The sequence below is a fragment of the Channa argus genome, chromosome 7 (genome assembly GCF_033026475.1).
Source record: "Channa argus isolate prfri chromosome 7, Channa argus male v1.0, whole genome shotgun sequence".
NCBI classification, from domain to species: Eukaryota; Metazoa; Chordata; class Actinopteri; order Anabantiformes; family Channidae; genus Channa; species Channa argus.
This window is the reverse complement of record NC_090203.1, coordinates 4,043,915-4,068,284: the sequence shown is the minus strand read 5'-3', so window position 1 is coordinate 4,068,284 and position 24,370 is coordinate 4,043,915. Positions and strand designations below refer to the sequence as shown.

At 41.7% G+C, this 24,370-nt stretch overlaps 1 protein-coding gene across 1 annotated transcript in view; it reads right to left on the bottom strand.

The window, feature by feature from the left end:
* The window catches only part of vwde (von Willebrand factor D and EGF domains), a 25,333-nt gene extending 963 nt beyond the window's left edge, over positions 1-24,370 (bottom strand). The window contains exons 1-29 of the mRNA XM_067510849.1: positions 23,957-24,370; positions 21,668-21,858; positions 20,241-20,472; positions 19,878-19,952; positions 18,725-18,954; positions 16,973-17,062; positions 16,487-16,634; positions 16,122-16,333; positions 15,863-15,936; positions 15,491-15,764; positions 13,270-13,466; positions 12,196-13,049; positions 11,783-11,919; positions 11,189-11,353; positions 10,556-10,660; positions 10,100-10,214; positions 9,116-9,372; positions 7,792-8,011; positions 7,556-7,693; positions 5,530-5,721; positions 4,581-4,988; positions 3,515-3,610; positions 3,255-3,350; positions 3,056-3,151; positions 1,478-1,573; positions 1,243-1,338; positions 771-866; positions 576-671; positions 133-228 (exon numbers count right to left, since the gene is read on the bottom strand). Of these exons, the coding sequence (XP_067366950.1) occupies positions 133-228; positions 576-671; positions 771-866; positions 1,243-1,338; positions 1,478-1,573; positions 3,056-3,151; positions 3,255-3,350; positions 3,515-3,610; positions 4,581-4,988; positions 5,530-5,721; positions 7,556-7,693; positions 7,792-8,011; positions 9,116-9,372; positions 10,100-10,214; positions 10,556-10,660; positions 11,189-11,353; positions 11,783-11,919; positions 12,196-13,049; positions 13,270-13,466; positions 15,491-15,764; positions 15,863-15,936; positions 16,122-16,333; positions 16,487-16,634; positions 16,973-17,062; positions 18,725-18,954; positions 19,878-19,952; positions 20,241-20,472; positions 21,668-21,858; positions 23,957-24,032 (5,158 nt within the window). The 5' untranslated portion in view covers positions 24,033-24,370. The remainder of the gene's footprint in view (positions 1-132; positions 229-575; positions 672-770; positions 867-1,242; positions 1,339-1,477; positions 1,574-3,055; positions 3,152-3,254; positions 3,351-3,514; positions 3,611-4,580; positions 4,989-5,529; positions 5,722-7,555; positions 7,694-7,791; positions 8,012-9,115; positions 9,373-10,099; positions 10,215-10,555; positions 10,661-11,188; positions 11,354-11,782; positions 11,920-12,195; positions 13,050-13,269; positions 13,467-15,490; positions 15,765-15,862; positions 15,937-16,121; positions 16,334-16,486; positions 16,635-16,972; positions 17,063-18,724; positions 18,955-19,877; positions 19,953-20,240; positions 20,473-21,667; positions 21,859-23,956) is intronic.

Genomic DNA, 24,370 nt, shown 5'->3' with positions numbered 1-24,370 from the left:
CTGTAAACATTTTATTTAACTAATATAATAACTTTACAGAAATTACAAATACATGTGTCAACAACACAAGATGTCCTCAGGTAAAAAAACGAACACTGCCGTAGGTGGTTGTTTTATGACTGCTAGACTCACGTGTTTGACACTGTAGACCTTCCCAGCCAATCTGACAGTGGCAGGTATTTGGTCCAATGCACTCGCCACCATTTTTACACTTTTGCAGACATACAGCTACAGCGAGAGCAGAGTAGACAACATGAATGGTCAACGATTTGGCAGAAGTTTCGCTATAAATTCTACCACACAACATTCCTGACATGGACACAGCGACAAATCCATTCACAAAGTGCAGCCTTGTTATGTTCTTCACTTTCATGGTTCCCTCATTATTGACTCCACCTCAATCTACAATAAATGACAATTCTCAACTCACAATCCAAATGCTGAGCCTCGAATTACTGAAAAAAATTAAATGATTTTTCAAACATACTAATATGCAAAGTGCACCTTTAAGAATACACGATGTTTGTTAGCTGTGGCATATTTGGAATGTATGAATAAAACGTACAGTCACTTACGTATGTTACACCTCTTCCCTCTCCAGCCTGACGCACAGGAGCATATGTTGGGTCCCACACATTTGGCTTTGTTCATGCACATTGGCTCACACACACCTGGATTGATTATCACATTACATTTTCAATTTTAAGCTGCCAGTGGAAAGCAATACAAACAGGCCTGCATTCAACTACGCAGGCAGCAAACGTACTTACTCTTTTGACACCTTTTTCCTGTGTACCCTTCAGGGCAGGAGCAAACGTTGTTCCTCATGCACTGACCTCCGTTCTTACAAGGAGGACTGCACACAGCTGAAATACACAACAATGTGTCGCTGTCGCCGTGAAAAAGCATCAGATCTCTTCTTAGCCATTCTGTCTGAGTGCAATAATGCAATCCCCTTAGCTAGCTGCACTTGACTCCTTTATTTGCATAAGGGGGAAAGGAAATAAGTGCCTGTGTGAATCGGTGAACAATCACCATTGCGTTAACTAAAATACACTCACAGGACTGCAAGCAATGCTAAGAAACATGCAAGCAAACCTATTACTGAAAGTGGTATTTTACAATTCAAATCTTATTGTGTACGAGGCGTCTGGATCTTTCTTTAAATATATATTAATTTCCTTGTGGTACAACAGCAGAACAGGATGAAAAAAATAAAAATAAAATAGACACAATTCTCACCAATTTGACACTGGGAGCCATAGAAGCCACTGGGACAAGCACAGATGTTTGGCTTAACGCACGTTCCTCCATTCAGACACACAGGGTTACAGAGAGCTGTGGAAAGTACAATTAGCTTCATTTAGATTAAAGCTCTTCTACAGAAATGATTTGCTAGTTGTACTCTAAAAAAAAAAACATTGTTTTAAATCTACAGTGAGACTGTGCAAAATGTGTGCATCCACACACGTTGTACCTGAGTTACATGTTGGTCCGTACCAGCCAGGTTTGCACTGGCAGACATCAGGGGAAACACATTCGCCTCCATTTTCACAGTGCCTGTTACACACCACTGAGACAGAAAAATGGTTATTATGGTCACTATATAAATGTTATCACTACAAGGAAACTGACGTGACAGCATAGCAGGTGGTTTAGCCTTATATATGTGTATACAACATATTTGAACAGCTGCTGATATTTAGGTGCTGACATTTGGCCCTAAGGATGTTTTATAGGTTGTTTACGTGCTGTTACTAGACCGACCAACCTGCCCAGCATTTTGTTGTTGCTTCTTGTTGCTCATGGCCAAAGATGACGATCACGATCAGGCGTATTGACTTCAGAAGTATGCAATGTGTCAACTTATATATTTTCCTCATTTGGAATATAAATGGGGCTTCAAGTTAGGAATGATCCATTCAATTTTCATGTAAATTTTCCTAAACGAAGGAAGAGTCTGACATTTTAGGAACTATGCTAATTTGCTTTGTGGCCAAGTGAGCAACCAATTACGTAAAGACTGAAATTGGGTACAAACAGCTACACTGACTTTGCCCAATCCTAAAAAATATCCACCCACCAACAACTCTGAAGCTTCCTAATTAACATGCTATATCTCATTAGTTTAATCCATTAAATTGGCTGCACAGCACTGTCTCATTTCAGACTCTGGAAAATTACAGCTCCTGGTTGAGAAATTCCAAATAAAGGAAAAACACAACTTGTCCTTTTTACAATAATGTTATTGTACAGAGCAAACAAACTAGACATAACATGTTATTTAGGGAACTTGGATTTTCTATTTGGCAGAAGTTTTAATTGTGGCCCCATATTTGACATGATTTTTAAAATGATTTTCAGCTGTCATGTAGTTTGTTGTTATGTTTGGAAGTTGGCATGAGACATTGCTAGACAATCGTGACACGCAGAGTGTGTGAAACATGACATTTTGGGACCTGTGGACCTTTGAAAATTCTTCAGTCTTCTTTCAGTGAGAGGCCTTATAGTTTGAGCTGTAGGTTTCCGTTAAATTAACTGGACAGACAGAGCTGGCACTGAGCAAAGAGCAGCAACACATGGCAGCATGAAGCCAAATCCAGCCAAAGCAGACACCAACTGGCCCACACAAAATAAGAAAGGGAACTCAACGGTTCGTGGACACTGAGCTACCAAATGAGCTACAGCCAACCCTAACAGCTGGCTAGTCCTATGCCTTAGACAATCGGCCATCTTTACAAGTAACAAGTGTTATCGTGGTGGCTTTGACAGCATTAGCATAGCATTCCAGCATGACAGTGTATCAATCTCATCTAATCCTTTGTGAAATTCCTTATATTTGGAACTATTCTTTCAAACCAAAGAAGTGATTGCTTTATTTAATCACGAATTCGCTCAAATAAAGTATATCTTTACAATACAAAGTTTGCATTTTTTTTGTGTGTGTCACACTGTTTAGAGACACTATAAATCTCCCAGACAGCCATTTTGCTAACAAATTAACTATTACCAAGTTCTAGTCAACTGTAGGTTATATACAAAAATTATAACTCACTGATTTCACATCTGGGTCCCACGTAGCCATAGGGGCAGGTACACAGGTTTCTGGCCAGACAGGTGCCACCATGCTGACAAGGAGGCTCACAGCTTGCTGCACACAGACAAGGTTGTAAATAACACACTGGTACTCATCAGTATTCTGCGAGCAGTGTGTGTGAGCATGTTAGACGGGCGTAAATAAGAGTTTCGGCTACCTTCCTCACAGGTGGGCCCGCTGTAACCCACAGGACATTCGCACACATTAGGCTTCACACATTTCCCCTGGTTCTTGCAGTCAGGTCGACACAAGGCTAAGAGGAAAGAAAAGTGGCGTCATTGGCGAACAATATCAGTCCCAGTAAAATGAGCCAAATCTTAGAACAGCAGCTTCAGTGTGCAGAGAACTCCGCAGTTTGAAGAGCCTTGTTTAACGCTAAAGAAACAAATCCCAAAATCAAAACACTCTCAGTCTCACCTATAAAACAGTTGTATCCAGTGTATCCTTCCTTGCAGGTGCAGGTGTTGGGTAGAGTGCACTCCATGTTCCTCCCACACTGATACCTGCACACAGCTGATACAAATGTCAGCAGTTTAAATTTATTTATTTATCAAAGTGTACAATTTTCATTTGGTTGAATAAGTTCAAGTGTTTCTATGATATGTCTCAGATAGCAAATTGAATAAAGTGAATACAGGCTGTACATAGGTCACATATGTCTTATCTTTTTGTCTTATCTCGTACCAGCTGTTATGTTCTGTATTGTGTTAATTGTACGTTTTTTTGTTTTGAATAAATAAAAAATTGTTGAACGCGGTGTTTGGTGCAGGACGAGGAGCCAACCATGGGAAAGTTGGGGCAGAAACTTCTAACACAACTTCATCTGCTGTCAAGGTGCTTGGATGAGGAAACGCAAACTGAAAAGATCAAATTTCCAACAAGACTTGCAGATTATCAAACAACTGAATTATTACATCAAATCATATCACCTGTGTCCATCAATCTTTGCCAATTTGAGAATACAACTGGCCAAAAATCACATGACCATATGCAAACCCAACCATGTAAATGCTTCTGATTATCTGATGTGTATATGTTGTGATATGGTCAGTTGACTTTTTTCTTTTTCAGAATTATTCTGTTTTCACGTTCTTTAAATAACCTGAAAAAGCCACAAGCCAAAACCTTTTCCTGGAAATTTGATCCTACCAGCTGTGTCAGATAGGTTTTAAAATGGGTAAAAGGTTGATTGATGACAAAGATGATAGTTTGTATATCATTTACATGATGAGGCACAAATATTATATGCATGTAATCTCTCTCTAATCTTTCTGACTTGCTTTAGAAGACATCTTACCTACATACAGGAACAGCATAATAATCCCATCATAGTATTCAATGCCTTTTAGACCCAGGTAGCTTTATGAAAGTAATATGACATGAATTATAAAGTAATTTTTGTGTGGCACTGCATTATTTGTATGCCTGAGTCAACATATCAGTTTCTTTATTATTGCAGACCGATTCATGTAAGAGTCACTACCTTTACACGTGATTCCATCTCCGGTGTAACCATGTGGGCAGCGTCCACATCTTGAGGGCCCGGTGATGCTGGGCTCACAGGGAACCCCAGGGAAGCATGGAGATTCGGCACAGTTCACATGAGAAGACGGAGACCCTAATTTGACTCCAGTGGTGAGGTCGGGGGTCAGCTCCACCTCGCTGGCCTGACCTCTGAGGACAGTGGGGGCGAAGACTCTGGTTGCAGTTTGATTGTAAGGGGTCCTTCTGTCAGTAATAGAAATTCTCCTGATAGTAGAAGTGCTGGGTTCCAGTCTCACTCTTTTGTCATGGGGTTGCCTTGGTGAAGTGGGAGATGATGTAGAGGAGGAAGAGGAAAAGGATTTGATGTGAACGTGACCATCAGCTCTGTTGGGAACTGTTCCCTGACCTGTAAAACACTGGAAGTTAGAGGATATGACTTAAAAAAGAACATATAAAGCCTTGGTTTGTCAGCATTAAATCATTCAACCCATAGATACCCACACAGAATAAAATCCTGAGTCTCAACTGATTTTATTTGTAATAAAGACAAACGGCTTTCAGCTTGTCCCTTCAGGGGTTGCCACAGTGGAATGTGTTTGGCATGTCAATTTGGGTTTTATGCCAGATGCCCTTCCTCCCGCAACTCTGCAATTTTATCCGGGCTCGGACCGGCACCAAGGGGGCACGTGGTGGCTGCGTGGGGCCACACCTGGTGAGGTGGGATTCAAGCCCGTGGCCTTCTGCATCCCAGTCCAATGCTCTACCACTGAACCACCAGGCCACCCAGCTAATTATACTTGTAATAAAACTACTTCATTAGCTAGGCTACAAATAGTATAATAATACATTTTCATACTGTAACTGAATTGTGTCACAATAAAATAAAAACTAATTTGTGTAACATGTGACGTTTCAAACATTTCATAACTGACCAGCTTAACTCTCACCTGTTGCTGTTGTGGCGCATGTTTGTCCATTTCCATGGAAACCCAGAGGGCATGGTCCACAGGCAAAGCCTGAAGACACATGGATGCTCTCAAAACACTGAACCCCTGGGTGACACGGCTTTCTGCTGCACGGCGCAGGGCCTGAGGGCTTAGGCCTCACTGATGCTTGCAGTACTCTTGGCGGCGGTGTCACTGTCATGGAGTCATGGTTACCAAGGAAACAAAGGATGAAAGCAACCGTTGGCTGCACATTATTTGATGAGATGAATACCTCTCAGATTTAATAAATTATATATAAGAAGATATAGCCAATAAATTCAGCAATTCTACAGAGTCCATACTTGAGATGCCACAAAGCTCCATTGCAGCACATAAATCATATACAACACATCAAGTAAGCCATATTTGTTTGACAGGGTCACATATCCTTCACTTCGCAGAACACTCATTACAGTTAAATTTGAGTGAATCCTACACACTGTAAAACTTTAGAAAGCACCAATTCTGCAACGGAAAATGATTCCCAGATGTTACTCAGATCGATTCCAAAAAAGCTGGGACGATGTGTAAGACGTAAATAAAAATCTGAATCCAATGATTTGCAAATCTCGTCAAGCCACATTTGTTTCACAATAGAACATAAACAACATATCAGATGTTGAAACTGAAACATTTCACCACCTCATGGGAAATATTAGCTCAGTTTGAATTTCATGGCAGCAACACATCTCAAAAAAGTTGGAGCAGGGGAAACAAAAGGCTGGAAAAGTAATCGCTGCAAATAAACAAACTAATGGAGGAGCATTTGACAACTATTAGGTTAATTGGCAACAGGTCAGTAACATGACTTGACCAACCTGTTACAAAGTGCGTCTAAAGATTGTGGGAAAATTTCAGAAAAATCTTACTCAACATAAAATTGTGAAGATCCCATCATCTACAGCATATGATCATCAAAAGATTCAGAGAATCAGGAGGAATCTGTCTGAAAAGCAAAAGGCCGAAAATTGGATGAATGTGATCTTTGGGCCCTCAGGCCGCAATGCATTACAAACAGCCATGAATCTCTACTGGACATCACTGCATGGGCTCAGGAACACTTTCAGAAATCACTGTCTGTGAACACAGTCACTGTTCAATCCACAAATGTAAGTTAAAGCTGTATCATGCAAAGAAGAAGCCATGTGTCAACGTGATCCAGAAAACCTGCCATGTTCTCTGGGCCAAAGCTCATTTAACAAATGATCTGAGGCAAAATGGAAAACATGGAAAACATAGATGCCGTGGACTAAAGCGGAGAGAGACCATCCAGCTTGTTAAAAGCCTGCATTTCTGATGGTATGGGGGGGCATTAGTGCTTATGACACGGGCAGATTATACAACTAGAAAGGCACAATCAATGCTGAAAAGTACAAAGAGGTTTTAGAGCGACATATGCTCCCATCCAGACAACGTCTCCTTTAGGGAAGGCCTTGCATATTACAGCAAGATGATGCTAAACCACACACTGTAAAGCAGTTAGGATCCTGCATCAGAATGGGACAACGTTCCTCTGCTAAAACTCCAGCAAATGGTCTCCTCACTTCCCAGACATTTACAGACAGTTGGTAAAAGAAGAAGGGATGTTACACAATGGTAAACATCACCCTGTTCCAACTTTTTTAGGATGTGCTGCTGCCATCAAATTCAAAACGAGCTAATATTTTCCATGAAATGGTAAAAAATGTCAGTTTCAGCGTCGGATATATTGTTTATGTTCTATTGTGAATAAAATATGGGTTGATGAGATTCCCAAAGCATTTATATTCTATTCTTATTCTGCCATCTGTTTTAGAAAATAACTTGCATATAAAAAAGAAAACATTTGTTTATGATAAGGATTTACATGTTCAGTAGGAAAGAATAACTAATGTATTTGTTTTTTTTGTGGGATTGCTGGTAATAGAACTATAAAAGTTACCCAACTTTATCTCTAAACTAATAGCACTATTGATTTTCAAAATAAAATGTGAAGTAGAGGACTTACTCGTGCAAGTTTTCCCATTGCCACTGTATCCTATTGGGCAGACTCCACAGATGAAGGAGCCTAGTGTGTTGTTGCAGCCCACTCCAGCAAAACATGGCTGAGAGGTGCACTCGTCTATATCTTCTCTACATGTACGTCCTGAAAACACATGAAAATACTAAAGATACTATAGTGTGTGTGTATACGTATATATGTCAGTATATATACATACACACACTAGGCCAGCGGATCCCTACCTGTCATTCCTGGTGGGCAGATACAGGAGAAAGAGTTGGGGCCATCAATACAATGGCCCAGCCTGCAGGGGTTGGGCTTACAGTCATCAATGTCCACCTCACACCTCTCCCCTTTGAATCCTTCTAGGCACACGCACAAGTATCCCCCGCTGCCGGCAGGGAGGTTGCCATTGGTTACACAGGAAGCTCCATTCAGACACTCACAGGAGCGCACAGACACCTGGGGAAAAAAGAAGAAGTAGTTGTCTTTCTGGCACAGATTCTCTCAGATAAACCAAGTAAAGTCACCCAGGTTTGCTGCCCATGGAAATATGTTTTCCAACACAGTAACACGTTTAAATATTTTTTTTGTTTGACAGTTTTTAGTTTTTAATTTGTTTAATCAAATGCAATACGAGTTAACAAATCACTCTGTATTATTGTCCAAACTTGAACAAACTAATACACAGCCTACAACATAGGCTGCAACTGGATAAATAAAATAAAATACTTTCACACAAGTTTTGCCATGCAGAGTATGCCAGTGTATTTTACCGCTTTGTGCTAACTTATACAAATCATACAGGATATATATGATGATTTATATCAATCTTTACATTTCCAAAGCTCAATCTTTTTGAGACAAAAAACAAATGTTTATATATTTTCTAGAATGTTTCTGAAGGTGTTTTAGTGCATTCCACAATTATTTGGAGTGTTTTTAACTGTGAGCAGCTCCTCTATTCCCTGTCTAACATCAAACTAAACATCAAGCAGATTAAGAATGCATACTGACATCTTTGACTTTGACTGTACTAACTTTTGTCAGCTTTTCAGCGCGATTATGCTACATATTGGAAGAGAGATCCTTCTTTTGCTGCTATTTCTGAGGTTTTTCTCTCATAGTTTTCTCATTCAAGTTAAGGATCTAAGGACAAAGGATGTTTGATGTTGTACAGATTGTAAAGCCCCATTAGGAAAGTTTGCAATTTGTGTCATTTGGTATATACAAAAAAATTTGATTTGAATAACATTCAAATCAATTAACATATGCTGAGGTAAACGGTGACACAGTTTCTTTAGTAGAAAATTACCTCGGCCCCCTCTAGTGGGAGGTAGCAGCAAAGACTTATCAACTGAACACTAAGAGGTAATGAAAAGAGGTGGCTGCTTTGGACCCCTCAAAAATTCACTGACACCCAGGTTTGCCTCAGTCGAACCCTTAAAAAAACTTTGATCCTTTTAGGCTAATGATGTAGTCATATTAATGATGTGGTCTTTTTGTTCCAATTACCTACATCTTTTTTTCAGGTTAACAAAAACAAAAAAAATAACCCAGTCATACCTGTACCGAGGCTTTTGTCTCAGCATTACAGTCATCCATCACAGTAAACTTGAAAGTGTGTGTATCTGTGGTTTCAGCAGTGGCCTTCCATGTCAGCAGGCCAGCTGGAGACAGAGATGCACCTTTAGGACCTGATACCAGCGTGAAGTGAACTGCAGAGCCCTCGCGGTCCTGAGCTTGCAGGTGGTAGATGAATTTCTCCCCCTGAAAAGCCCAGAGACGAAACGGCAATGACTGGACGACTGGAGGCTCATTTTCTGGAGGAAAATACAACAAAGGTAAAAAGCATGAGACTGAATGAACTTACAAGCCAACCGACATGTGGCGAATGACTGACTGGATGTAAACACGAAAATCAAAAAAGACTGAAAGAAATCATGTGACATAAACCACGTTCTTTTCAGAGAAAAATTACACTGAAGAATAAAATACCAGCAAGCAAAACAAATTGTCCTTGTCTACTTATATGGGCTTCTGTGTTACAAGCTGGGAAAAGGTTAATATCTTACTAACTGTGTGTGTGTGTGTTGTCATATATTTATGAGTAATTATAATCAGCCTAATCGATCATCATCACCTTATCCTATTAACATGATCCAATAATACCTCAAGTTAATTCTACATGTTTTCTCATTCTGTTTGAAGGGAGCAGAGCACTTTTTGACCTACTTTAAGTTAAAGAAGTAAAGTTGGTCAGTAAGACTAACAATGAGGTAAGCTGTCCTCATATCAGTGCCAGAGGACTAAAGCAACTTCAATGGCTTTAATCTGCACAGAGGTGCTGACAAATTACCAAAACAGCCCCAAGCAAAGACCAGCCACAAAACTCAGTGACGGCTGCCCAACTTCAGCTCCACTGAGAAAGTGACGCATTAAAAAAAACTTTGTTCAGTACAGTTTAAACATTTACTGTTCTATTTATAAGAATATGAATGAGCTGTGAGAGAAACCAGGTTAGAACCACTGACGTTTATGTTTACATACTCTCTGCTATGGACCATGTGTGTTTGGAGGAATCTGGGCGGCATGTGAGGCATGGGCTGCTTGGACTGGAGTCTCCCTCACTGTAACACACACCATCAATGTTGCAGGTTTTCTCCTGGGAAGCAAAACATTAGAAAAGAATAAGTTCAGTGTAAATGTACAGTAAAGCATGCACAGAACATGGTTCGTTTTGGTGAAACCCCCAACACATTTGGTTTCAGGAAAACCATTCTAAATGTTTCATGCATTTAAGAGCATCTCAAACATTCAGCAACATTAAATTACAAACACATCAGTGCTGTTTTCCTGTGAGTTCAGGGTCACCATCATAATTTACAGCTGCATGTTGTGCATTCTCCTGTTTGTTTATTGCAATATTTTAACTTTTGAACGTTAATCAAAACTTTGTTTGAACATAACACAATTAAAAATCAGTATAAAAGAAAGATGTCTTACCCTCAGGGTACAGAGGACCTCAGTGTTGAGGCTGCAGGTCTGACAAGCTCCATCGTACAGAGTTAGTATCTTGGCATTACTGTAGCTGTAGCCATCATTGGACACCTGCCATCAGAAAAATAGGAACAACTATAAATTACTGGAAAGGGAATTGCGCAAATACACTAAACAAGGTCAACTGCATATACTCACACTGAGTGATTCTATAATTCTTTAAATATTTCAAAGAAGCAATATATACAGCAGAGGCCATATAAACTGTGTGTACTGTGATCATGGAAAGTCCTCTGCAGAGATTAAAGTTCTTACATTTACCAGATCAAACCTGTATCAAGAAGTATTCCCACTCTTTGTTTGGTTTTATATCGGGTAAATCAAATTCATTTTCCCCCTAAACCAGGTAGAAACTCGAGAAAATCTCCATCTGCAATCTGGGTACCCTTTTTGCAAGTTTAGCAAACAAATAAAAACTTCCAAACTTCGGTCAGTTTCCTCCTTCCTTTACAGTGTGACATAGAAATCTTGCAAAATAAGGGCACAAACTGGAATGAGACAATGGATCGATACTTTCACCGCAGTTTCTTAGAAAAGTGCCATTTTCTGATTGCAGAGAATGCTGGAGATGTGACTAACTCTGATCTGCCAGCGGACCAATGGCTTGCTTGTCATGGTTTCCAGGTCCATGCCTGCAGGAGTCCACCTGTCCTCCAGAGGGAGCTGGCACTCCAGAGCTGTTGCATCCCCAAAAGTGGCCAAGACAAACTGGGGCTCATCCAGATCCCACTGCCCATCTACAAACTTGACAAGAGACACAGGAGGAGAGACAAGAACAAAGTGGAGAGATTTTATTGTTGTTCTTGTCTTATCCAGATTTAAATTTAACACATGTAACCAAACCTGCTTCTGCTCCAGCAGAGCTATCGGAGCTAAATATGGATATAAAGTTTAGATCCACTGGGTCAGAATAATAACAACATACAAGGTCTAATTTATGTACGTGTTGGCATTTGACAACAAAGAACAGCTTTATAATCATATGCTTTGCATTCTGGGTGGAATAAGCTCAGTCATGCAGCTCACTGCCTAAGTGTGGAAGAAGTTATAAACATTACCTACATAAAATGTGATTTCATTTTTCGAGGAAGTGCCAGCAAACTGAACACCTACATAGCAGACAAAAAGAAAACAAATAGCAACCAGAAAAAAAAGAAAAGAAAAACAAAGTACCTTTTCTTTAACAAACTCACACTTGAGCTCGTCGGAGTCCTCGAAGCCTTGACCATAGACCTGAACGGTAGAGCAGTTTTCATGTCGGACATCACACAAGCCCCCTTTCTCCAGCTCAATGATCTCTGGGATCTGGTCTTCACAATATCAGCAACGAAAAGCACAGACGGTGGAATTCAGTCCCAAGCAAAAATGTCTGTCTTGTAGTCATGAGTCTGTCATCAAGGCAGTAAAAAGCTAGATGTGCAATTAACTCCTAAATGCACTAAGTCTTTGAAATGGCCCAGTCGTTATAACGCATGTACCAATATACCCACAACTTTAAAAACTAATAATGGCTGATGTATCAGCTCTACCAAAGAGCTCTAAGGTTCATTTAAATTGTCTGTGTTATCATGTGTTTCATATGTTACCAGAGAGCACACTGCAGTCATAGGACCCAAATCCTGGGAAGCACACACAACCCCGCTCTGAGCACTGGCCATTCCCGTTGCACAGACTGGGACACCTGAGGACAGCCAGAACATCTTGGTACTCCTCTTTTCTCCTTCTCTCCTCTGCCAGTCTTCTCTCACACTCATTCTCCAGCAGAGGCAACATTGCATTCAACCACGATGGCTCATCCTTCAGCTGCAGGTCATTAACACACATAGTCACCGCACGGTAAATTAGCAACTCCTCTAACAGGCGCCTGCAACCTAATGCTATGCTTGAGTTTGCCACAGCCTGGTGGCATTGAGTCCTGGCTTGCTGCTCGGTTAGACCAGAAGGTGTCGGCCACATTAGGGAAGAGTTTGATTGAACTGCAGGTTCATGGTCCTCTGGGAAAAAGTAGGTAAAGCCCTTCAGATCAGACTGGCCGATGCTTTGCTTTGGGGTGCTTGTAATGTAACGGTGTCGCCTGCCTCTGCGCTGCCGGTGCTGAGCTCGCTCTCTGGATCCTCTTTCATGGGGCTGTATGTGACGACCTTGACCCTGAGCGTTCCGACTGGAGTGTCCCCGAGGAGGCGACCGTCTTTCATTGCCCTCATCTTCGACTAGTTCTACTGAGCCAATGTACTCCGCTGTGACGTCCAGAGTGGGGATGATACTGAGGAGATGCAAGTTGTCGTGATGAGGGCAGGTAGGGTCGGAGGAGGTGGCTTGTTGAGATCGGGCTCTGGGAGATGCGAGGTGGGATTCTGTTTGACACATACAGTACTTACGGAGGGTTGGTGTGCTCACATGGGATGGCATGGTGTCAAACAGGCTACTACCTGGGGGGAGTCTGACACACCCAAAAGAAAAAGATTTTAGTAAAGAGGAACGAAGGGTCTAGGAAGGTCTTTGCATGATTTAATTAAATAGATTAAATTGATAGGGGGTCCTAGACTCATGTGGTTGGTGTTGATGGTGATAAACGATGCAAATCCAAGTAACCACAACTGAAACATCACAACTGTAAGTTGAATAACTAACTAACACATGTCATTGTAAAAGCCACCGACCTCCATTCAGAGACAAAAGCATGCAGATCATCCAGTGTGGCGCCCCCCGCTGAGTGAAGGTCGTTGTCTGACTGTCCATCATAGGTCCCACATAGACCCTCAGTGTGACCCCGGTCTGTACTGGGGGCTCTGAGTGTCAGACTCATTCCCCAGTCAGACACATCTGCACGGACAAATGCTCCCGATGAGAAGGTGATCTGCACACAGGCACACATGTTCATATCATGTTGTTAAATTATACATGGGTTTATCAAACTAAAACAGTCTTATCAGTCTTCGAACAGCTATAGGGTAGGTGACCTGGCCTTTCTTTAAAGAAACATATCTGTCTTTTAAGAAGTATGTTTATGAGTGTTCTTGCAGGGGGTTCCCAACTAGCTTAGCATAAAGACTGTACAAAGGGGGAAACATCTTTCTTCACTCTCTAAAGTTCATACTGTAACTGCCCCTGCCAGCACCTACACATTTTAATGGCAAAAGTATTCATACCCCTTCAACTTTTTCACGTTTTGTCACGTTACAACCACAAACATAAATGCATTTTATTGGGATTTTATCTGATGGACCAACACAAAAAGGCACATAATTGTGAAGGAAAATGATAAATAGTTTAACATGTTTTACAAATAAATATCTGAAACCACTAACTAAAATCCTGTGTGTAATTTAATCTCAGCTGTTCTGTGAAGCCCTCAGAGATTTGTTAGAGAACATTAGTTAACAAACGGCATCATAAAGTCCAAGGAACACAGCAGACAGGTCAGGGATACATTTGTGAAGCTGTTTAAAGCAGGTTTAGGTTATAAAAAAATATCCCAAGCTTTGAACATCTCATTGACAACTGTACAATTTGTCATCCGAAAATGGAAAGAGTGCGGCACAACTGCAAATCTACAAAGACATGGCCGTCCACCTAAACTGACAGGCCGGGCAAGGAGAGCATTAATCAGAGAAGCAGCCAAGAGGCCCATGGTGGCAGAGAGCTGCAAAGATCCACAGCTCAGGTTGGAGAATCTGTCCACAGGAAAACTATTAGTCGTGCACTCCACAAATCTGGCCTCTATGGAAGAGTGGCAAGAAAAAGCCATTGTTGAAACAAAGCCATAAAAAGTCGCCACAAGCCATGTGGGCGACACAGAATATGTGGATAAGATGCTCTGGTCAGATGAGTCCAAAATTGATGTTTTTGGCCTAAATACAAAACGCTATGTTTGGCAGAATCTTGAGACTGCACATCACCCTGAACACGCCATCCCCACCGTGAGACATGGTGGTGGCAGCATCATGTTGTGAGGATGCTTTTCTTCAGCAGGGAGAGGGACGCTGGTCAGAGTTGATGGGAAGATGGATAGAGCCCAGTACAGGGCGATCTTAGAAGGAAACCTGTTAGAGTCTGGAAAAGACTTGAGACTGGGGAGGAGGTTGAGCTTCCAGCAAGACAATAACCGTAAACGTACAGCCAGAGCTGCAATGGAAAGGTTTAGATCAAAGCATATTCATGGACTTGAGAATCTGTGGCAACACTCAAAAATTGCTGTTCACAGACGCTGTCCATCCAATCTGACTGAGCTTGAACTTGGTTGAGTGAGCAAACGTTTCATTTTCTACATGTGCAAAGATGGTAGAGACAAACCCCAAAAGACTTGCAGCTGTAATTGCAGCAAAAGGTGGTTTTACAAAGTATTGACCCAGGGCGGCTGAATACAAACGCACGCCACACATTTTGTAAACCACTTAGCATTTTCTTTCACTTCACCATTATGTACCACTTTGTGTTGGTCTATCAAATAAAATCCCAATAAAATACATTCACATTTTTCATTGTAACAGGACAAAATGTGGACAATTTCAAGCGGCATGAATACTTTTGTAAGACACCATACCTGTGTGTATAATCCCTGCTTCTTTATACTAAGCTAGGTATGTCCTGCTCTAGTGTCATACTTACTTTCATACCTATAGACAGGATATAGTATTAGGCCTATACACACGAGTACTATAGGTTTTGTCTGACTCTTGACAAGAATGCATATAATTTTCTAACAGGGTTTTGAATCTGTACTAAAGTACTCTGTCAGTAGGTTGGTGTTGTGCATGTGCTAGTCATGATATAGTAAGGTAAATAAATACATCTAACATAATGATATATTTATAGGCTGTACCCTGCATACTTATTAATCTGTGGCCATATATTTGATGCATTTGACTCATTCCCACTCACGGTGATTTTGCGTCCCTGGTAGGACTCTGTGATTCGAATGCCGCTCCTACTCAAGTCTCTGTTCTTCAGAGACAGATGGGGGTTGGTTTCACCCATTTCTCCATTGCACATGTCAAAAGCAATAACGTCACCACCGTCTCTCGCCACAAAACCACAGACGCAGGAGGCAGCGTGCACCAAGCTGCCACACTCCCACTGACGCACGTGCACCTCAAACGACCAGAAAGTGCTCTTATACAGAACAAAGGTGCCTATTTGGTAGTTTTCATAGTGCCTGGGAGTAAACAAATACAATTATTGATAGATTTTTTTTGCCTGAATGTTTCTGACATTTTCAATTGAATTGTAGTACACACACACACACACACACACCTGCCATCAAATGTGATGATGTGAGGATCAGTGAAAGAAAAGCAGTAGGCTGAGGGAACATCCTTTACCTTTATCTAAAATATTAGAAAGCCGTTAAAAACAAGTAAAAAAAAATCAGTGGACAAAAGTATTAACTGACAGTTATAGTAATACAACAATGTGCAAAGATCTAAAAATCTAGACAGACCAAGAAGTATGTGATGGGCTGCGATTACCATCAACAGACGGTCTCAAAAGTTCCACCACTGACACTGTATACCTGAACAGGTTCTGGTGAGTATCCACTCCAGAGAAAATTTGGTGTGACAATGGGCTTGACTGAAATTTGTGTTGTCCTGTTGTCATCGTTGACAAAGTCAGCAATGGCGCTAAAGTGGATCACAGTCCGGCCACAAACTCCATCCTTGCAGGTGCCGCGGGCCAAATCCAACGTGCAGGAGGACAGAGCCAAATCTGCACCCAAATAACTTCCTGCAGTACAAAACAAGAAGGTCCTAGTTAATTTGCACAACAAAATTTAAAAAGAAAACTGAAAATAAAAGCCAGAAAAGTATTCTCTAGGTAATGGATCAGAACAGTTTACAATCAAGGAACCTGGAGTACATTCTGTTCTTCTTTTACTACCTTCACTGCTTGTGCTGAGCTGCAGAGACAGAGTGCACTGCTCAGGAGACGAGGAAGAGTCTTCCAGACATGGGACAGGAACTGTGCTCTCAACCACCAACTCATACAATCCCCCATCCTCAGACACAGTGCTCACCTGTGGAATCAGCTGCGCAAAACAAGGACAGACATGCAAGGTTATAATCACATAGATGATACTTAGGCAAATAAATCACTTCGTTTAATTGCACCTCGACTGGCACAAACACATCTAAAAGTTTTTCTGAGGTCAACAGGCTAAATGGATCGTCACTGAAGAAACTGAAACATTTCATTTAACTATCTACACAAAAACAAATAGGAGTTGTGGTAAAAATAAAAATAAAATGTGTTTAAAGACGCCACCTGGGAAATCAGTAAAAAAAAAACTACAGTATGTGTTTAAAACCATAAAACTTTAGACCTAAACAACACGCAGCTGTAAAACTTAAGATGATTGTGATTTACCCTAATTCCAACGAAGAACTCCTGACTTTCCACTGAAGCACCCAGGATGTCAGGTGAGTCCAAGAGGAAACTGGAGCTGGAGCAGTAAATCTAAATAAGCCAGAAAAAGAGGCAGAGAGGTTCCCAATGTTAACCTTGTTCAGCTTAAATGAACAGTTTGAAGAAAAGTTTGAGAAAGGAAGAGTGAACTAAATTGCAGAAAGAACCACACTGAAAAAAAAGACACATCCCTTCTATAATACCTTCAGTGGTCTTCCAGATAATTAGAAAGTCAAATTTTTTGACACCGAGTCAAAAAAAATGATACCTTTATAAAAAGACTTCTATTTGTTTAGATCCGTCACTTTGACCTGGATTTCTCCTCGAATGATCTTCACTCATACATTCTGGTTTCTCCCTGCCTTTCTAAGAACTTTCAAATATCAGAATGTGTCTGGTTAAAGGATTTTAATCACAAATGTGGGGATAGTGTATTGCTATCCTTACTTTTCCATACAGTAAAAATGGCTACTGTGGTCAAAAGGGAAAAATAACAGGACACTTGTAACTGCTGACAGCAGGTCAGGGAGAGAGGGATACAAACATGTATCTTGACAGATAAGAATATCAGATTTGGGGAAAGTCTGGAACATAGACCTTGGGCTTACTGATAATTCTGGGCTAGAGACAGCTAAGGGCTAACGTATCCTCCTTCCCAAGCCAAAATGTATGTAACGCTATTAAGAAGCTACATCCTGACTGTTCGCTTTCATTAGCATCTAGCTATTTCCCCAGAATTAGATAATAATATCAGTAATCAAAAGTTAAACACAAAGATAACTTTACCATTAATAAAAGGTAAACCTTGATTGACATTAAGCGAACATTAGCCCTGTTAGCTTTCATTTGCCTACAGTTATTAGCCCAATGCTGACAACCATCACAGCTTAATGTAGCAGATATTAAAGTCTCAACTATGATTCATTTATAAACAAGTCTGAAATTAGGTTAAATTGAACCTGTTAGCTTTCCTTAGCATAATGTAGTATTTAGCCATTTGTTGCAACCTTTGACTAAGGAAGCGTTGCAGTTACTACCCTGTGCTCCTAGCCTAGCCTACAACAGCTAACAAAGATCAACGGCTTTCAGCTCTAAATGATTAGCTAAATGATTCTTAACTGTTGGCTTGTATTAGCTTATGGTAGTCAGCTGGTGGCTAAATGGGTAGAGCATCGAGTTGGGATCGAGAAGGCTGTGGATTCGGCTATTTGTCATGACCAAAAAAAAAAAAAAAAAAAAAAAAGACGCTAAGGGAGATAGTTACCTCTAGCTATTAGCTATGTTTAGGCTGGCACCAGTTGTCTTTATTGCAGTGTCACAGCAATTACCAAAGGACAGCTGTTAGCATAATAAGCTTGCAGTTATTAGCATTAGTGCTACTAATATTACTGCATGAAAATTGTGTTGCTAACAAACTTTTAACATTTAGGGCTAACCTAAGCTCATTTAGTATTTTTAGTAGTATTAGTATATTTAGTAGTAGTATTTTTATTTTTTTTGTATAAATTGGAAAAGCCAGGTGTAGAATAAAATCCTGTTGAGAGGCTTTTACTGATATCTACTGTTGTTTTGTTTTGTTTTTTTATTTAAGATTAACTCTGCAAATTTGCAAGAAATATACACTTTTGTTGCCCGTTTTGTTTTCGCTTTAGAGACTTTTGTTTAGGAAATCAACCTGGAAGAATAAAGCAGAGCGGCCGCCCTGTATCACACCTTGTCCCCCAGACGGAGGTTGAAGCCGTCCAGTTCGATGAAAGCGGAAGTCTGGATGGTGGTCTCTTGTTTGAGCTCCTCCTTCCTGCCCTCAGGTGAGAGGCGTGACCAAGCCACCACGAAACCCAGGGAGCTGTTGGAGCTGCTTTCAAAGGTGCACTTCAGGTATATGATGTTACCTGTCATCTCTGACACTATCACGGGTACAGATGGGGTGGGAGGCTGCTTGGCTGAAAAGGGGACAATCAGACAGAGGAGCTACATTAGTTTGTTCCCAGATTAGATGATCTTTGCATTTGTATCTGCTGTGTGTTGGATGTTTTATTTGGTCATCCAGTCTATAGGCTACTCTACGTGAAGACCTACATACCATTTCTTCAACTTTGTTCACATCTTATATATTTCGGCTTGTCCCTTCAGGGGTCGCCACAGCGGAACATGTTCCGCACATTGATTTGGCATGTGTTGTTATGCCGTCGTCCCTTCCTGCCACAACCGTCCCATTTTTTATTTTATTTAAATTTTTATCCGGGCTCGGAAGGTCACCCTGGGTGGGGCCACAAGCCAATGCTCTACCACTGATCCACCAGGCCCCCATTTTGGTTGTTTTTTCGATCTTACGGTGAGTTTGTGTTTATATGACCAAAGGTATGTGGACACAGTCTCTATACTGTCTAAGTGGCTTCTTGTTATTTCTGCATTCAGACCAATTAAAGACCGTGAGCAATACCAAGTGCTTTGCAGATGCTATTTGTTACTCAGGATGGAACATCTTTAAACACCACAGGTCTTTTTCAAAGATTAAATAACAATTGTTATAATATTATGTTTTAACATATTCTAAAGTGAGCCTACATGCAGTGTTCTCACAGAAACATCGATGATCATTCATTTATCTTTAATTGAACCTCCCTTCTTCTTAAACAGCCAGCTTCCTAAAACCCGCCATGGCTTCACTCATGACCTGGCTGACGGCTGTTACCAAGGCGATGCAGCCCAGCAGACACTGGGACACAGCTCATTAAAAAGAGGTGCCATTGCATTCTTGACTGCACGGCAACTCCTTGACCTGCTGATTGTTGGTGTCCTGTTGGTGTCTGGCCTAACACAAGGAGACAGGCAGAGGCCGTAAAAACAGCAGCGGGGTCCTCACATTTGCATGTGCCCTCGACGTTTACCTCATCGGGGCCACAGGTTAGCGATGCTGTGGGTAAGGAGTCCAACATCTCTGTTTGACAGATAGGAGAGTAATTACAACTCAACATTAAATACATTTTAATGGCAACATGCATTTTTGCTTTGGCATTTTGCTTTATTAATGATGAAACCTTCTCATACTGGATGCATTTGGGAAAAAATGTTCACCTAAACATGACTCATTATTTATGGTGATGTTTTAAGCCTCACACCACTTCGTTGTTATCACTGTGGTTATTAATTAAGCAAAGTGGAAAGAGATCACGTTGAGTATTTTTCATAGCAGTACATCAGAGTATAATCTTCTGCAGTGAGATACCTTCAGCACAGTATCCCATGCACCCCTGCGTGGGCTGGAGCAGATAAACATAGAATTCTCCACAGTTGCGAACAGTGACTGGGATGCGAAACATGCAGCAGTCTTTGCTGTTGCTCTGGAAGAACTGCCACGCAGCACAGGCCGTCAGCTGTCTGACCTCCAGAGGCCCCGGCAGGGATTCACCCTCACTGAGAGACAGCCACACAGGGGCCTGGGTACCACAGTGGTTCACCTGGATGTTTAGAAATGTAACACACATTAATACGAGATTGCACATACATACATGCAATACAAGCCCTCGAGTACAATAAGTGATACACTGAATTTAAAAACACCAACAGTTTTGCATCCATAAGCAGAAACAACACATTGCCATCATTGCTGAACAAAATAATTAGTTTACGGCGGAAAAGTTATGCCCAAAATCCTATGACCAATAAAGCTGGTTCTGTTTCTAAAAAGAGCAGAAAAATGAGAAGTTCACTTTTTTTGACGAAGCTACAGTTTGCGACAATTACTTCCCCTTTGAGAAAATCCTTGGCCTGACAAATCTGGCCATTTATCCACCATCATCATAAAGACAACTCCTCATTATGTAACACATGTTCACAGCGATCCTGTCTTCCTTCCTCCACTCCACCCCTGTGGAAATCCATCACCCAGGGAGAGCGGCTATGCCCTAGAAAGGCAGAGGGAGGCTGACACTTCAGATGGATCCTGCAGGCTCCACACAGCAGGCCACCTTCAGGAAATGAGACACATTCCAGCTCTCCTTGCACTCTCCTTCATAACTGTGTCCGAACACACAAACACACACACACACCAATAACTCCGTGTCTGCACAAAGTCATATTTAGTCTGTCCCAGCCTGCACATACAAACACCATTACTTTTGATACTCGATCATGTTCAAGTAACAGCAAAGAAGCCACCTCATGGCTTATGTGTGTGATCCTCCCTAAAAATGCTTGTAAGGAAAAAGTCTAACCATATGTTGCCTTTTGTGTAAGAGCTTTATCTAACAGTTGTTTCTTGATGATGAAGTAGATCAACGTTTAGACCAGTGGATTACAGATTGAAGCTGGAAGTATCTTGCAATGGTGAAAACTGATGAAGTGAAGCTACTAACGGGGAATCTGCCATCACCTTTCTGCATGAGCAATGTGATGCAGATGCCTAAACTGGCTGACAAAGGTTCAACAAGCATTCACTGGATTTGTTCATGTTATAAGAATAGATTTGGAAAGACATTTCCTATTTTTGCAAAGGGGAAAGAGAAATTCAATCCCATTCTCATATCTGCACACAGATGTTACAGCAGAGTTAGCTTGGCACAGCGTGAAGGGTGAAAAAGAGTATTTTTAAATCATTGGCACATTTGGTGGTCCAAGTCTTCTGAAAGATGCTTTACAGTAAAGGTTACTTACCTCTACACAGTGGGTGGGCATGTTGGCCGGTTTGTCAAAAATCTGAAACTGGTACCACCCCGGAGTGAGGGAGTGGTCGCAGATGAAGTCCTGCAGGGACGACTGCTGCAGCCAGCTGGAGCTGAAGGTGGTGCTGCGGTAGGGATTCTGGAGGATGGAGTGCCCGCCTGGCGCACACTCTGGGGGGAGCTCTGCAAGTACAGCCAGAGAGACAACATGAGCACTGGATGCTCACCAGGACTGTCAATACCAGTGATCAAATATCTGGAAGCTTTCGTGGACGTTCGCTGTCCAGCTGGTCTAAATTCAAGATAAACATTTTTCAATTGAATTTCAAAAGGTCATAAAGAGGTAAAGATCCACCTAGTGTGGAGCTCTGCACATGGTTTTCCTGTAAGACATTTATGTGTGTCACACATTGGATAGCTATGTCATGTTTGATTTACATGCTTTAACTATAACTAAGGACACATTAAAATAAAAAATAAAATGAACGCAAGCTGCAGGAAATAGGTTTCAGAAAATAACCCTCTAATAATGATGAACCTGAGCTGAAGCCAAACCAAACAGCATCATTTTCCCAGCAGAAAGTGACTGCTGATTTACATATGGTCCATTTTAGGATAAGGTTTAACATGAACTGTGTCAATAAGTGAAGACATACTTAGGATTTGTCAGCCTGTGGAAAAGACCACCATTCTTTCTGCTGATGTCAGTAGCATTTTAAAAACGACGTCCAGGCGCCTCATGTTTGTCAGTTGAAGGTCAAATGTTAATTTAAAACAGGAGGGCAGAATCCATTTGTGACAAAAACTACATTAAATTAAATCTATTTAAATCCATATTCAAAAAAGAGAGACATACACAGACAGACAACCATTCGCATTCACGCCTATGGACACTCCTGCTGTGCATGGAGCAATAGGCTGAACAAAGCACTCTCCAGACTGCAGTTGTCCTGGCCCATGGTTCCACGCTGCAGCTGTCACTCAATTCACCCGTGGTTCCTCAGTCCAGACGTCATCTTCCATCACAGTTTCTTTTCAGGAGATGCTACTTTTACATTAATGCTTAATAAACTCTTCCTTTGTATCTGATTAGAGTGTGTGGGCCTCGCTCGTCAAATGTAAGCACAGTCAAACTCATGATAAAGCAACAAGTGAGCAGCCACAGTAGTGTGTCATTGCAAATAAAGCACAGGTGAAACTGGGAGAACTGTCTGCATACAAAATACATTTGCTGTATATTTCCCCGGTGGTCTAGTGGTTAGGAATTGACCCTCTCACCACCGCGGCCCGGGTTCAATGATCAAGTGGCCTTGTGGCTCAATGGTAGATGCAGAAGGCCGCAGGTTCGTATCCCACCCAGCCACCTGGGACTGGTCCTAAGCCCAGATAAAACAGGCGGCTTGCGGTGGGAAGGGCATCCGGCACAAACACTCATGCCAAATAAATGTGCTGAACGCGTTCCGCTGTGGTTGACCCCTGAAGGGACAAGCCCGAAAGCAGTTTATTTTCTCATTTGCTTTTTTATGGTTGCTGTTCAAGAGCTTCCATAAATATGGGCTTATGATGCAAAGTCAAAAAAAAAAAAACAACAACTGTTTTTATGAGTTATTACTACTGAAGTAGTAGTAGGGGCAGGAGCTACATAGGGAAGGAAATTGGAGAAGATGGAAAGAAGCTTGAAGCTTTAGGTGTGTGTACATAGAAACATGATTGCCATAAGGCAAATGGCCGCAAAGGTGACAACAGAGAGAGACAGAAAAAGACTTCCGCTGGACCAAAGATGAACCAGCCTCAGCGTCTACGCAAACGTTTTCTGGCCCTGACTTGAAAGGTGATACCCTGACTGAATGTACCACTGCAGTGATCAAAAGCTGAAGGAGCTGCCAAACGTGCTGTCCTCATCACATGAACAGGACCTAAGACAGTCCTCATCCTGTCTGCCTGTCAGACGAGGCGACTGCAGAGCCAGAAGCGCTGTGAGCGTGAACACGCACTAAAGCACTTCATAGCTGCTTTTCATGACAGAGTGACACAGTACACTGCGACCGTGAGAGGTGGAGGTTTGTGCCACTGGATGACAGCTACATGATGTGTAGGTGTCAGCTTCTCTTCGGCTCGCTTCAAGGGATTCAAGTTTGCTATGTAAATTGTTAGTTTTCTGAGAGGAAGGCTGCAGCCATCATCATCATCATCTTCTTCCTCATCAACAGCGTCGATTGAAAATGTGAAAGCAGTGTCAAAACAGTCCGAGTTTTTGAAATACTTGCAGAGGTGCACTGACCTGTTTGAGCGCGCATCGCGTCAGGACGTAAAAGCACAATCCAGAGAAGAAGTTTCACCACACGTCCAGGTCTCATCGTCCTGCAGAGTCAAACCGAGGCGCGACCAAACGGAGCAAGCTTCGCCAAAACTCTTGTGTCTGCCGGGAGGAACTGGAGTACGATGCGTAATTTCTTTTCCCTTTTCCCACCAAGAACCACTGACGCTGGCGGAAACCCGCAGGTTCTCCGGACTTGTCAAAGTTGTTTGTGGGCTGTCGGCTGATCCGGCTCACTACGGAGCTCCTGCTGCATCGCACTGTGTTAGGAGGGGCATCAGATGTGCACCTTCTGATGACCCATATCCCCAAACCTCTGCACACATCTGCCACTGAGCTGCAAGACTCACTTCCATTCCACACGAGCTTTACTGTGAA